This window comes from Seriola lalandi, unplaced genomic scaffold (assembly GCF_002814215.2).
Source record: "Seriola lalandi dorsalis isolate HSWRI2012SDOR001 ecotype SW California unplaced genomic scaffold, Sedor1 jcf7180002054855, whole genome shotgun sequence".
NCBI classification, from domain to species: domain Eukaryota; kingdom Metazoa; phylum Chordata; class Actinopteri; order Carangiformes; family Carangidae; genus Seriola; species Seriola lalandi.
Genome location: NW_019525408.1, coordinates 355,554 through 371,058, shown reverse-complemented (window position 1 = coordinate 371,058; position 15,505 = coordinate 355,554). Strand labels below are relative to the sequence as shown.

Below are 15,505 nucleotides of genomic sequence, written 5' to 3'. Positions count from 1 at the left end.
GGGGGTGGGTGTCAAGATGACAGGGGTGACAGAGAAAGAGAAAGATGGCCAGTGTTGAGGTAGAGGGGGAGCATCTGTCTTAAAGCCTGCTCGCATCTTCCTAGAGGGAATGTTACCAGAGGGATTTGTTGGAAAACTCCCGGCGGAACTGACCTGCATGGAGGCCTGAGCCGAGGCTGCTCAGGGCCGAATGCAGGGGGTTAAGGGAGGAGGAGGAGGAGGAGGGGAGCATACATACAGGAGCTGTCTTGAGGAAAAAGAGGAGGGGGAGCTTTTATCATGCGTGTCTGGTATTCAGATCCTCCAGTCATAGTTTGACTGAAAGGCAAGTACTTAAGGCGGTAGATTGTGGGAGAAGCATAGGAGTCATGTTCCAGCTCTTTTGTTGAGGAGTGACAGTGCAGTTTCACTTACTTGGCCACACCGCTCACATGCACTAGGAATTCTTCTCCAACACTCATTTTGTGTAAGTCTAGTCTTTTTTTTCTTTTTTTTTTAAATGTTTAATTATTGTCTATGTCATGATGGATTTGACTCTTGCAAGATGACTGACTTTCTGTGATTTCTATTTTACTCCTGAGGATTAAGGAGGTTGTTTGGACATATGTTTGGGGTCAAGGAGCAAGCAAGAGGGAGTAGGATGGCTTAATCACAGCGGGGTGAGGAATGCAGGGGTCAAGACTCTGAAGATCCACAGCCTGTCTGACAGTCTGACTCTTGTAGTGGCATACAGAAGACTTAACATCTCTTATATAATCTGAGCGCACACTGCATGCACAAGCACCTTAGTAGTTCACCTGATGGCCTGATGGGAGAGAGGGAAGTTGTTGTAGTAAAAATTAATGGATTAGAATGTCAAGAAGAGGGATTTATGTGATGTTATTTTTTTCTGACACATCTAATTAGGCGATTTGTCTCCAATACAGTAACATGATTCACATTTTTCTCTGCCAATGTATTGATTCCCCAGTTATTTGCAGTCTGATGCTCTGTATTGTCTGGAATGTTGTCTTTGTCAGGTGAGGTGCGATTGTGAGTGTTGAGCTTTGTCAATGACAGATTGTGAATGGTGGAGTTTGCGGGATGACATGACTGTGCTTGTTCATGGAGTCTCGCGTTGTGTGTGGTTTTGTGCCGTTTGTGTTTGTCTGTCTGAGCTATTTGTGTGTCTCTGTGTGTACGTGTGCCCATACCAGCTGACTGTATGAAGCGCTGCATCTCTTCTATTTTGCAGCGCCACGCTCTCAAGGCCTAAACCAGGACAAAGCGGCTAGCAAGAGGAGCCCCAGCGGAGGAGAGGCAACGCTGGGCCGAGGGGCCCGCACGACCTCCGCCACATCCAGCCCTGACCACAGCGACCACGCCCTCTCCGTCAGCAGTGACTCAGGCCTGTCTAGCACTTCCCTGTGGGCAGACAGACCCACACCTATCACCACCGCCGCCGCCGCCGCCACTGCCACCGTCACCGTCAGGGCTAACCAGGGCCCCAGCCAGCAGGAGAAGGTTCAGCTGAAGCGCCTCCTAAGCGGCTTTGGTCTTGAGGACCCCTCACTGGAGGAGATGGATGATCAAGGCCCAAGGGTGGGCATCCAGCAGATAGTCCCAGCCCAAGTGCACATCAACGGAGACCCCCGTCCCAGAGAGAGGGAAACGGACATTCTGGATGATGAGGTTATTACGGGTCACGATCTACACAGCGTGGACAGCTTGGGAACCTTATCGTCCTCCTGCCACAAGAGCAGCCAGAACTCCTTGCTGTCGGATGGCTTCGGGAGTCCTGGAGGAGAGGAGCAGCAGAGCCAAAGCCAGCACCACCTTCACCATCCTGCACCCCCTCCCATGGAGGAATATGAGAGATCCTACGCCGAGGCTAGAAGGGGCTGTCTGAGCTCCCGGAGCAACTCTGTGGCCTCCTCTAATCCCGGTAGTGCTCCCATGCCCAAGCAGCATGTCTACCGACAGGGAAGCTATTCCACACAGTCCTGGGTTCGCCAGCAGCAAATGGTTGCTGCACAACAGTTTATCTACATGCCAGAGGAAGGAAATGAGACTGAAAGATACGCAGGGAGCAAGCAGGGGAGCAGTTCACCCAAAACAGGCCTGCCCGCTGAACCACAGGGCCCAACGAAGGACACGACAGTGGACGCTCTGAGAAACACAGCACCCCACAAGGAACAGACGACAATAAACAATAACAACAACAACAAACAGGACGAGGAGTTCAAATCTTTAACGATGGACATTGACAACTCCATCGATCAGCTCAATCAGCTCATCATGGACCTGGACCCCACATTTGTGCCTGTATCGAGCTCCGTTAAGAGGAACGGCAGCGCGCATGTAAACAGCTCAGGCGGCAAATGCTCAAACGGCATCAATCTCAGATTCAGCAATAATAACGCAGCAACCCTGACAAACACACAGCAGACAGGTAAGACAGTCAGACAGTCTGGGTGTGGTGGTGGTGGTGGTGGTGATGATGATGATGATGTGGTGTGGTCTGGAAGTGTGGTCGTGAAAAGAAATGTGTGACGGATCATTATGAAACCAGAGAAGTGCTTTTGCTAGAAATGTCTAATAAATATGTTAATGAATTGAGTTATAAAACAACTTCAATGAACACGCCGAGAATGATTTAAAACAAGAGCAGCTCCTCTCCGACAGCATCAGCTTTTCTTCTCCTGCACTACAGAGTTCACTGAACAAAACACACCTTCTCTCCTTCTCCCACCTGGCGTGTTTTAGTGGCAGAAATAGCAGGGTGGTTGGCAGGTTTTCAGATGTTTTCAGTATGTTTTCTGAGGAAAGGAGCACTGTCCAGACTTGTCTGCGGAGCTATCTGACTACAGGATCAGTATGGTACATGAACAGAGGGAGGGCAGCTGTCATCGAACTTTCTGAACATTGCCGTCTCTCAGTGTTTGGATTATAGAGATTGCATTCTGAGGAATACAGATAAATCAAAGTCCTTAGAATAGTTGTGTTTACCTCAGACATCCCCCGAGACTGCAAGGTTATTGTTGTGTGTATAGATTTTAAGCATTACGTATATAACGCAGACACCGCTTGATTCATTTAATGTTAGTCATCTCTAATAGATCTCTCCTTATATTACTGTGTCCTGTTGTTGTTGTGCAGCATTGCACTTCCAACTGTCCAGGCTCTTTGCTATCAATGATATGTAACTATAATACTATAACGTCGTCTTTGATTGTTGTTGTTAGGTTTGCTGTGCTTAAAGCGGTTATGCATCGCAATGATTTTTGAATCTATCATATTCACCAGCGTTATTCCCAATATATTCACGTTGAAACTGATCCCAGGGCCATATTCAAAGATGCAGCCTATGATATTGAAATGCTGCAAAGTATTTCTTCCTTGCACGCTTCATAGAAATTGCTAAATTACAAAATTCCACTCTCTATCTTAAATTTGTTTTTCCCCAAGACCTAAAGTGGTGATAAACATCATAAGAAAAATGTAGCAACATTTTGGATTTGTCTATCATGTGATGTTGATGAGCTCTTTTCAGTGGTACAAAGATAAGAGTTGTTTTTTTGGTTTTTGTTTTTATGTCAGATTTGGCTCAGCCTTAAAGGTTATGAAGTTCAGTACTGTTGGCTTCAGAATAGTCATACTAACTGTTGGTGCAATAGCGCTCCATTATATGTTTTTAGCTGAAAGCCAGTGAGGCAGAGAAAATGCAGAAAAGCTGTCTGGATGTTAGCAGCCCGTGAATCACACTCTAGTACATGTACATGTGGTTGCAGGGGAAGGGGCGGGGGGCACAGGATGGGGAGGCCTGAGGAATTTCCAAAAGAGGAACAAGTGAGCCCGGAGGCAGAGTTTTTTCCATTCGATTCCAAAGGCATACCTGTCTGTGCATATCAGCTACACAGAAGTATCATTCCAAGAAACAAACGCCGAAGGCTACAACTTTGCTAATACACAAATAACATATAGGAAGCGATGGGTTGGTTGCAGATTAATGTAGGCTTTTATATATAAATTTGCAATGGTGATAGGAGTCATGGCTCAGAGTCGTTCTGCAGAGCTGTGTCAATACATGAAGTTGGAGAAAAAGTTATTTAAGATAAAGGAAGGCTGATTAAATTGTTTCATGGATAATTCATGATTGTCTGCCAAGTCATTTCAACACCTTTAACTGCATTAAGGAGGAGAGGAAGAGGAGGGAGATGGAGGACGGAAGTTGCAGTGTTTGTGTTGTATTAAGGGAACTGGGCCTGAACAGAACTGACGAGTGACAGAAGCTCAGTAAGGTGGGGGATGATCTCCACTGGAGGCCAAAGAAAAGCCTGCATGAGAAATTTGGTCCAAATAAAAAAAGCTCTTCACACCTTCATGACTTGCAGGAGGAAATAACACTTTTGTAACATTTATATTATATTTAGTCTGTTCTTTGTTGAGGTTTTTTTTTTTTCCCAAATACATTTTTGGCACAAGACCCAAAAAAACAATGCATGTTTGCAAAATGCATCTGCAGTTTCTTCAGTTGATATCAGAGTTATTTCATTTATGATTCATTTTTTGTATAAAAGAAATGCATGTCCTAGAAGAACGTGCTTAACTGAAAAGCATGCATGGAGAAACACCGCCAAGTATGCATGACACTGTCTGTGTCATCCATATTCGCCCCAGACCAAGTGAGTAATGATCCCCGGCAGTAACACTTCTGCACCATTAGCATTCTTCAGGGATGAGAGGCCAAGCTCGCTGGGAGGGCTCAAATTAACACCCTGGTGCTGAGTGGCAGCACTCTTTAGAGTTGTCACAACATTGAACCCCCACCCCTCCACCACCTCCCTGACACACACACACACACACACACACACACCCACACATGCTCCACACCACCGGCCAGAACCCTGGAATTCCTCAGCTGTCCTGTCCTCTGAAAACCCGACTGTAGCAGCACCCTGGGGTTAGCAGTGTGGTCATTTCAGTTTATAGACTGACTGAATAAAAATGTCATCAGTCCCAAACCTGTTACAGAGAGAAGTCATGAAAGTAGCCAACCCAGGTTACAAAGCTGTCTACATCAAAATGTGAACTGAAATGACTGAATTTAATGTGCAACGAATCAGAATTATTATTTATCAAATTCATATCGATGATATGATGGTATATATTTATTGTTTCTCTAATTTTTCTTTTCCAGTTGAATAATGGCTAGCTGCAATTGAAAACTAATAAAACTTCAAGACACACTGTTGTGAAAATGTTTAAACGTTTCCAGAGAACATGATCCAAAGAACGTGTGAATTTTTGCTGAGTAAAGTTCTGAAAAGCACCAAAGGTCAAAGCGCTGTTATTTTTCCTTTCAGTATTTTGATGTGTTTTACGTCCTTGAAATCAGTGATGCCTGTAAGTCAGTTAACATTTAATGACCCACTTGCTGCTGTCTACCTGTGTGTGTCCAGCTGTCCAGTCCAGTGAGGGACGGGTGGGTGTCACACAGAGTTTGAGTCGTCAAGGAAGCAATGTGACGGATCACCCAGGCTTCTGTAGTTCAGGGTGGGGCGGGACAGAGGAGTACAGGGGCCAGCGGACATACTCCCCCTGTGTGCCACAGTCTCAGGTAAATGCAGCACATGTGCACAAAGTGTAGTGCTTGTATGTATGTATGTATGTTGTTTTCCCCATGCGTGGATGCTTAGTTTACATGCCTTTGTCTGTGTGTTCCAGCATCCCATGTTGTACAGGAGTGACAGCGCTGACTACAGGGCCCAGGGCCCAGACATGGACAGTGGGGTTGAGGCCGGGAGCGACATGACCCCACCCACTCCTGCCTTCCCCATCTCTCCACCTACACCATATGGTAAGTACAGTGTGTCTCCTGTGTCTTTGTGAATAGGTGCCTTTTGGGGGAATAACTAATTTTGCATTTATTTCTGACCAGCTTTGATTGTCTGGTTTCATTTAAAGTCCCTGTCATTGTTTCCTTTGTGCTTTCAGTGAAAAATATGTCAGAATTAACTCACCTCAGGCAAACGCCATCTCCAAGCATGCAGTCATATGGAGGCTACAGAACAAACCATGGTAGGTTCAAAATGCAGAATGAACTCATTCTTCTGAGAAAACAGAGCATCACATGAAGCCGTTATGAACAGTCTGAGGGAAGAAAGTGGTCTTTCTTTGTGAACTTAACAGCTGCCTTGAAGAATAGACACAGAACATTGGTAGAGAAAAACAAATCTCCATGTAATTTGATGGTATATATTTAAAATACAGAAATGTAATTTCATTGTGAACTAAAAATACAGATCATTTGACCTTTTTCTAACCCTATGGATGTGAAGCACTTTATTATAGGAGGTAAAACCATTGACCAAAGTGCTGTGAAGAAAGAACATTGACACTATTCTTCTATGAGCGTACTTGTCTTTTTTCCCTTAAACCAATTAAAGATAGAGTGACAAGAAGAGACACGGTCTTTCCAGGAGTCGTCTTTCATGTCTGCCCTCTGACTGACTGTTTGGAACCACTGTCTCATTAGAGCAGAACTATCTGAGGTCCCCCCTTGCTTTACCTAATAATGGTGAGCTTGTTGTTCGTGGAATTTTAGCGGTTTTGAGACAGAGGCCGAAAACAAAGACGTCTCATGAATGAGAAAGCAGGGAGATTCCTCACCGGTCTCTTCCCTTCTTGCTTGGTTTTTGGAGAATGTCTGCGTGGTCACAGCCAGAAGGGAAAACTTTTTTTTTTTTTTTTAGACATAACAGTGTTGTTCTTTAGATTAAAACCGATCCCCTCTGTGTTTCTTTGTTGGTGGATGTTTTTTGTTTTCTTTGGTGTTTATCCGAGGTGGAACACACCCTCGCTGTTGATGTAACTTCCCAAATTCCTCCATGTTGTTTTTTTAAAATTCTTTTTATTTTTTACTCTGTCTTAATGATAGAAGTAGAAATCTAAAACAATGTAGAGCTGGTGTTGTGTTGCATCCCAGAAGGTTTAAATTGAGTTAGCTGTGGCATGTTTTTGGATCAGTGTTGTCACAAAAGCAGAAGATTGTACATGTCAGGAACTGCCCACATACTGGTAGATGATCTCGCCATGAACCCAAGCTTTACTTTCATTTTCACTCTATGCTGATCTCTCATTGACTTGTTACCATAGAGATCTACAGTATGTCTAAAGGTTGTAGGGCCTGGGAGCAGATCTGTGCCCCTGCTTTGCCTCTTACTACCTCAGACGTCCAGGCGAGAATCACCGTATTCAGCCCTGCCACATCTCCATGGTGACTGTGGGTCAGGAATCATGACACAAAAAAACATTTGTCTCTGTGTACACAGAGGGGAAACGGGGACAAGAAGAAACTCTTTCACTTGCTTTGCACTTCTCGCTCCCATAAACGTTACCCGGAGAAACCCTGGCTGTAGAGCCTGAGTTTGAACATGAGCTGTTAGATCTGTGGCTGTCAGCGACTCCAGACTTTGACTGATTAGAATGAAGCTTTTAGATAATTATGTCAGAGGGCTTTTAATTTCTAGCTGCAATCGAGTTTGATTTGTTGACTCTGTGGGTTGTGGCGGCGGTAATTGGTAATTGGTTTTATATAGGTTGTGGATTGTTTTCATTTTATTTCAACTCCAACATTGATTGCTTGTTGCTGAAAAGAACCCAGAGCTCTTTCCTGAGGGATTTTTCATGTCATGTAATCCTATTTGTTTCAGCAAGTTTATCTTTGCTTATTTTAAGTTCTAAAGTTTGTTTTCTTCAGCTTTTTCTCTCTGTGTGTATTTATTTTCATGTTTACAGCGTTTAAAACACAAACAGCTCCATCCCGACTTTGAGTGTTTTCAAAATTATGTTTGAAGAACTCTTGTCACATTGTTTTCTTGCTCTCATGCAGAACTGCGGGAATATTCAGAGATGATCGGCCATGTTGGAGTTGACGGTTTGCCAGACTCGTCCATCAACTGCCACAGGACGCTAAGTGCTACACACTCTGCCTCCATTGTTGGGACCCTAAAGCGGACAGACAGGTAGAAATCTTACCTTTGCAAAAACATAAAGCAGCATTAACCGTTTTACTACAAGAGGATGCAAGTTAGTAGTTAAAAAGTGGGAGTCTTGGTTGCGGTTTTAGTGTTATTACCAAAGATTAAACACTATTCTTTTACCGTATGTCAGTGACCTTTTTTTTTCTTAACTCAAGCTCATCTATGAACCAGTCCTGGCCAGAGCATCCCGTCCTGAGCCGCCACTCTTCTCTGAGCGGCTACACCTCTACCAGACAACCACCGCAGCACTCCATGTCACTGGACTACGGCCACCACTCTCCTCCCCTGCACCACCCCCATATCCACCCGGCCCCCAACGCCCACAGCTCTCCTCGAAGCAGCCAGCGAAGCCGCATGGCTCGCTACGCTCTCAGCCACAGTCCAGCCCAAAGCTTTGACGAGCAGGACGACACGGGTGTCGGCTACGGCACGGACTGCCCAAACTCCAGCTCTTCTCTTCTGGGAAACGGAGGCATGGACAGGGATCTTTTGACCTCCATGGATGGGCAGAGTCAGTCACAGAGTCAGCCCCAGATACAGCCCCCACTCCTGCCTGAGAAGAAGAGGGCGTCGGACGGGGAGCATTCGCTGGGAACAGCCTCTCCAGCCCTCAGCGGCTTCTCGAGTCCCCACAGTGGGAGCTCTGTTAGTATCCCCTTCCCCAACGTCTTGCCTGACCTGTCAGCTCAGACGCCAGGCACAGCCTCACCTCTGCCAGGTAAGCTCATGTCTCATTGGTGTCACATGAGGTGATGAACACCCACAAATTAATCCTGCTAAAGCTCCTTTGGCTGATGATTGTGTGTTTGTTTGTTTTTTTTTTCAGATGTACTGGCCAGCAAGCAGGTTACTGTAAAATTTGTGCAGGACACATCGAAATTCTGGTATAAGCCAGATATCTCAAGGGATCAAGGTAGGCTTCCAGCGTCCGCTTTTTATCTAAAAAGAAAAAAGAAAACTTTTACACTTAACCATCGAGCAGCCTCATAATTATGTTTCTCTTTCCTCAGCCATTTCAGTCTTGAAGGACAAGGAGCCTGGCTGCTTCATCGTGAGGGACAGCCACTCCTTCAGAGGGGCCTATGGGCTGGCGATGAAGGTGGCTACACCCCCACCCTCCGTTCTCCAACAGACCAAGAAAGGTACGACACATGTGATATAATGTTCCTAACTTTTTAAGAAAAGAAGAAAATGTGGATTAAATGTGTGTTTCCCAAAATGTTGAAAAGCATTCTCTCAATTATCGTAGTCAGGTATCAGAGACTGATCCAACAGTGTTCATGGGAATCAACCATCACACAATCCCACACAAAGCCATCTACAGTTACAGCCCACTGTACTCACCTTCGTGGTGGAACATGAGAGTCCCCTCCTCTGTTTGTGTGTGTGTGTGAGAGCTCCTCACTGTGTCTCTCTCCTGGGCATCATCGTGATGAAGCCAAACAGACCGCTATTGCCTGATAGTCTTAGATGTACAGCTAATGTTTCACCCCTTCACAAAGGATGTGGCGAGTCCATAAGCCTGCTCTGATCCCGGGGCCTTCTCCTGGGAAGCTCGCTGCCCCACATAACTAGATGCTATATCCAGGGATTGGGTTCAAAACAGGCTGCTTCGATGTTTACTTCCTAGTGTGTTTGTTTCAGGAAATAAGGGATGAGATTTTTTTTTTTTCTTGGAAAATAAACAAAGTCTCTAGTGGAATCTGTCCAAACATTCTCTGGCCATGCTTCAACATGAAAACAAAGGCTGATTAAGCAGTGATAGAGATTCACGCATCGTTTTTTTAATTATTATTATTATTAAAAACATTTTTTTTAAAAGCGCCAGACATTAAATCCCACACAGCGTGTATCAGAAACGAGTTGGAATCTTTATAAGGTTTTTTTTTTTTTTCTTCACAAAAACAACACATGAGGGCACAAAGGATGCCCTTATGCCCTTCTTCTACCAGCCCACCACAGTGTTCAACCCTTTCATTTCATCCCCCACTCACACCTGCCCTTTTGTTTGCTCTTACCCCTCCGCAGTCCAACGACACCTGTGGTGACATCATGACATGGTCCTTCTCCACACTCTCAGCTTAGGGCATTGTGGTTCCTTATAAGTGTGAAACCCAACCCACCTTAAGGAGCAGGCCTTTCTCCAAGCCTTTGTGTCAAAGACATTCCTCACATAGACTCCTCCTGCCCCCTCAGAGGCGCTTCTGTTGAATCATAATCCCATTAATCTCTGGGGGAGATTGAATGTAGTGATTTAATATGTTTTATGTAACTCTTAAAGGCTGGGAAATTACGTGTCGCACTGAGATAAATGCTTGGAGCTGTTATTTAGGTCAGAGTAAATCTAGGGTGTCAGATAGAGGACAGTTTAGATAAATCAGACCACAGAGGAATTGTTAGAGGAGTTAATTATCTCTCATATCTCCTTCTGTATCCTCTTTCTGTCCTTTTTTTTTTTCTCCCCCACAGGAGGCGATCTATCCAATGAATTAGTACGCCACTTCCTGATTGAGTGTACACAGAAAGGAGTGCGGTTGAAGGGTTGCCCCAATGAGCCCTATTTCGGTGAGTGCCTGCTCTGATAAAACCTCTTTCTGCACACTTGCCTTCCAACAGTGACAGCTCCTGGCTGTTTGGCATCACAGCACCAAAGATCAAGCATTTGTGCACAACACTGCCCTCTACTGGTCTGTGTTGCATTGTACCAGTGGCTAGCACTGGATAACAACAGTATCTCTGCAGCAGACAGTTGAGTTGATGTGGCCAACACATCAACAAGATTGTCATTTGCCATAATAGTATTATCAATGATTTTATTTTAATTTCTTTGTCATCTTTTCAGTAATAGTAGAAGATGTAATAAGCAAGTGATTGATGTGATAATAAATCAGCAAATCTGACTGTAACTTTGATTTTATGTGCTGTTCTTTTACAGGAAGCTTAACCGCATTGGTCTGCCAGCATTCAATCACTCCCTTGGCCCTGCCCTGTAAACTTATAATACCTGACAGAGGTAAACATTCACACACAGTCGCACACAGTTTAATTTTCTTGAGGAAGATTATGGTCAGAATAGAAAATAAACATTATTTGGGTTCTGTGGCTTCCAGTCTGTCTATTTAGCTGTCTGGCCATTAAGTCATTTTATTTGTTTACGTTGTGGTTTTCACAAAATAACCTCACTGACGTTGTTTTGCTTTTCTTGTTCGCAGATCCTCTTGAAGATGTTGTGGAGAATATCTCACAATCAGTCACCAACTCTGCTGCTGAGCTGCTAAAACAGGGTGCAGGTAATTGTCTAACGTCACTCGCTCTGGATAGACATTATGACTGAGTAGTGATGGCACTGTACATAAACAGTGACACAATCCTTGTGTGCGGTGCGGTGGCACTTTTGGAAATGAGCGCATCCACACGTAGCCATTTTTTCTCGTCCCGTTATTATGGACTGTAGGACTTTGTCACTTATGCACTCGCTCTACCGTTATTTGCACCTAGTTGTTGTGATCTGAGTGTAATTTCAGTCTGTGTGCTCCTGCAGCCTGTAACGTGTGGTACCTGGGCTCAGTGGAGATGGAGTCCCTGACGGGTGTCCAGGCAGTGCAGAAAGCCACCAGTATGACTCTGAGCGCAAACCCTCCACCAACCTCCACCGTGGTCCACTTCAAAGTTTCCTCCCAGGGAATCACCCTCACTGACAACCAGAGGAAGTAAGTGCCAAAAACACTTTTACACCACACATACAAACAAAGACCCACTTCTCACAATAACCATCATTTTGTCCTTTTTTTTTTTTTTTTTTAAGACTCTTCTTCAGGAGGCATTACAATGTCAATACAGTCATCTTTTGTGCATTGGACCCTCAAGATAGAAAGTGAGTATTGCTAATTTACAGTCTGAACACATGTCACTGCAGAGTTATCAGAGTGTTAGTCACCATGGCTATTGGTAGGTTAACCTGTTATTACTCCAAGAAGGAGTGGCATAACAAAATGTTTCCTAGATAATTACAGGGCGAGCAAGAAATTACATGAGCAAAGGAATATCAGCAAATCAACCCATGAAATGGTTCTAATAAGACGATGACTAACTAATCCTCCAACTAACTGTTGTCCTCATTTCACTGAACATAGGTGGAAAAAAGATGGCTGCCCTTCAGCGAAGTAAGTCAATTGTTATTTTTTTTACATACAGTGTTTCATTTCATTTACAGTGTTCAGAGCGCGTCACTTTTTCACACTTTATTCTGTTCTAGATTTCATTGTAAATGGATGAAATTGCCATTTACCCCATCAAACTGCAACCAATAATCCATAATGATAAACTGAAAACATGTTTTTAGAAATTTTAGCAAATTTATTATAAATCAGAAACTCCCATTTACAAAAGTATTCAGACTCTTAATTCAGTACTTTGTAGAGGCTTGTTTGGCAGAAATTACAGCTTTGAATCTTCTTGGGAAAGTCTCGACAAGCTTTGCCCACCTGGATTCGGGCAGTTTATCCCATTCTCTGTCAAACTCTGAGTGGAGGGGAGGCGCCTCTGAACTGGCAACTTCAGGTCACTGCACAGTTGTTCTATGTGGTCCAAGTCTGGGCTTTGGCCACAAGGACAGCAGAGACTCTCTGCAGAGTTGTCTTGGTTGTATGCTTCAGGTCATCCTCGTGCTGAAAGGTGAACCGTCGCCCCAATCTCAGATCGCGTGCATTCAGGCCTGATTGATGGAGTGCTGCTGAAAAGGCCGTCATTCCATCAGATTCTCCCATCTCTGCGGAGGACAGATTGGTTCTTGGTCACCTCGATGACCAAGGCCCTTCTTGTCTGTTTACTCAGTTTGGCTTGGCAGCCAACTCTAGGAAGAGTCCTGGTGGTTTGAAAATTCTTCCATTCCACAATAATTGAGGCCACTTTGCTCCTGATAACATTCAAAGCTTTAGAAACGGTTTTATACCCTGGCCTTCATCTATACCCTGCCACAGGTTTATCAAAAAGGTTCACCAAAGGTTCCTTGGACTCCATGGCCTAGCTTTTGTCCTGACATGCAATGCGAATTGTGGGAGCTTATATACACATATATAAGTGTGTGTGTCTTTCTAAACTAAGTCCAATCAATTCAATCAAGTTCTGGACACATCTCAAGGATAATTAAAACTATGTCATTATGGGTTAGTGAGTACAGATTGGCAAAAATTGTATCCAGTAAAGATCAGATATACAACAGAATAAAGTGCAAAAAAGTGAAGGGTCTGAACACTAAACGTTATTTTTAATGAGGCTTGGTCAGTTTGAGGCAGATGACAGTGCAGCTATTAAGTACTTTGCTCCATCTTTGCAGGATCTTCGGCTTTGTGGCAAGGAAAACTGGCACTTCCATGGACAATATATGTCACCTGTTTGCAGAGCATGACCCTGAGCAGCCAGCGAGTGCCATTGTCAACTTTGTGTCTAAGGTGATGATCGGCTCGCAGAAGAGTAAGTAGGCCGGAGCTGATCACCTGGACAAACAACAAATAAAGACTGAAAAGCTGAACAAAGGGCAAAATGTAAAGACTGAAGATGGTGATGACCTGAACATTAACCCTGGATATTAACTGGATATTTTATACATTATCATCACTTACCAGCACCAGGACATTTAATTACATCTTTAAATAGAAAAATTCAAATCCCCTTCTATTTTGTTATTTTCCTCTCCTGTAAAATGAAATGTAAATTAGCCAATTATGAAAACATCAAAATCCTAAAAAATGTGTAATCTTTTTCTACTGGTTTACAACTGTAATATCTTATACAGTTATATTCATTCTCATCGTATTTTAAGGACATAACACAAAAGCTGCTTTTCTTATCCATGCGTAGAATTTTTTATGGACAAAACCTTACGTTTTGCATGTTGCTTTTTCTTTCTACTATTTAACCAAAACAAGCTTCATTCAAGCTATTAACTTCCTGTAAAGTTGTAGCCGATGTCTATGCTGCATCTTTCCAGCGTGCAATTTCGCTTCATGGAGTTAAAATTGTGCAAAGGAAAGTGCAGCAGATATGTATAATTTGGACTCTGGGACTGGCTACATCGCATACAGGATTATTTTATCTATGCAATGTAAAATTTTATTTTTTTAAACCACAGCTGTCGGTACATGTACCTGGCTTCTCTGAACTTGTTAAATCATTTTCTTCATAAGATGGATGTGAATATGACCACTTATAAAGCTGTCAGTAACAGTTTAATGGAAGTGTGTGTGAGTGTGTGTGTGTATGTGTGTGTGTGCTGAAATGAGAGAAACCATAGTAAAAAAATATTTTAATTAAACGCTAATATATATATTGACTTGACAGGAGTTGGTTAAAAACACATTGGTACTTTGTGTAGAAGACAGTGGCATTCCACTCACCCAGCTGCCAAACCTTACACTCTTTGTGGGGGCACGTGGCCACTAACAGCACTGCAGTGTTTCAGTATCAAGAATCAATCAGTATACACCATTTTGTATATTTGATTTGACTTTTTTTTTTTTTTTTTTTTTTAAACACACAGGCTGCTATATTGAGAAAGCAAATGCTGTCATTGCGTTAGTTTTTAAAACGTGAGAACGCTCAGTGTTGGAATTGCACAAATAAATTTAGTATTGGACATATTCAGCTGGTCATCTGTCTATGACATATACAATATACTTGCTCTGGGAGACAGATTAAAATGTTGATAATCCCAGCTGAGTTTGTGTTGACGTTGTATATGAGATGATGACAAAAAAAGGTCATTAGTTTTAACTATTTTTGTGTGTTGGGCAGCCATTTCCGCCAGAGAGGGACCTACCACCACAATAAAGCTCTGTTGATATTCTTGCATTGTTTATGTACACATTTGTTATGATGTTATCATTTTCATGACCTATTATTTGTACCTCATACTTATCTCATACAATACTGTGCCTCTGTTTATAACATGCTACATGTGAACAGTTTATGTGTATATTGATGTTGCGTTGTTTTTGATGTGTTCTGTAAATAAACGAAAGGAAACGTTTATGTAATCTTGGTGATCTGTTAACCCTTCAAATTAAAAGTTTGACATATAGGCATCTTGTTTCCTCATCAATTGCTTTTTGGTTGTTGCAATGCAATTATTCCATTATCTCTGACAGCACATGTAGCTATAATCTGTATCAGCTCTTCATTGAAGTTTTGTATGGCTGCAACTTTTCAGCTTCTTGTGCATCATTTTACTAATTTCAATTTCCAATTTCCATAAATTTGTCAACTTTTTAGGTGTCGGCTACAATTTCAAATTTTAAGGTCTTTTGGTTCTGTACAACATAACTTTGAGTATTAGTCACAGGAAGGTTTCTAATTCCAGTCGTAGCTTTGATCTCACAATACGAAACAAGATGTGAAAGGAGTCTACAGATCATGACACTGCTGTCCAGTCAATAATGAGGAAACCATGCTGGAAACATGTTTACTGTAACTGCAGAGAAAGG

At 43.1% G+C, this 15,505-nt stretch overlaps 1 protein-coding gene across 1 annotated transcript in view; it reads left to right on the top strand.

Moving 5' to 3' along the window:
* Positions 1-15,106, top strand: part of tns3 (tensin 3) — a 32,692-nt gene extending 17,586 nt beyond the window's left edge. Inside the window, exons 14-28 of the mRNA XM_087179564.1 lie at positions 1,235-2,431; positions 5,442-5,599; positions 5,707-5,839; positions 5,977-6,060; positions 7,874-8,006; positions 8,180-8,742; positions 8,851-8,937; positions 9,035-9,166; positions 10,494-10,589; positions 10,960-11,037; positions 11,237-11,314; positions 11,566-11,734; positions 11,830-11,898; positions 12,158-12,187; positions 13,360-15,106. Coding sequence (XP_087035690.1) covers positions 1,235-2,431; positions 5,442-5,599; positions 5,707-5,839; positions 5,977-6,060; positions 7,874-8,006; positions 8,180-8,742; positions 8,851-8,937; positions 9,035-9,166; positions 10,494-10,589; positions 10,960-11,037; positions 11,237-11,314; positions 11,566-11,734; positions 11,830-11,898; positions 12,158-12,187; positions 13,360-13,504 — 3,152 coding nt within the window. The 3' untranslated portion in view covers positions 13,505-15,106. The remainder of the gene's footprint in view (positions 1-1,234; positions 2,432-5,441; positions 5,600-5,706; positions 5,840-5,976; positions 6,061-7,873; positions 8,007-8,179; positions 8,743-8,850; positions 8,938-9,034; positions 9,167-10,493; positions 10,590-10,959; positions 11,038-11,236; positions 11,315-11,565; positions 11,735-11,829; positions 11,899-12,157; positions 12,188-13,359) is intronic.
* Positions 15,107-15,505: the final 399 nt, after the last annotated feature.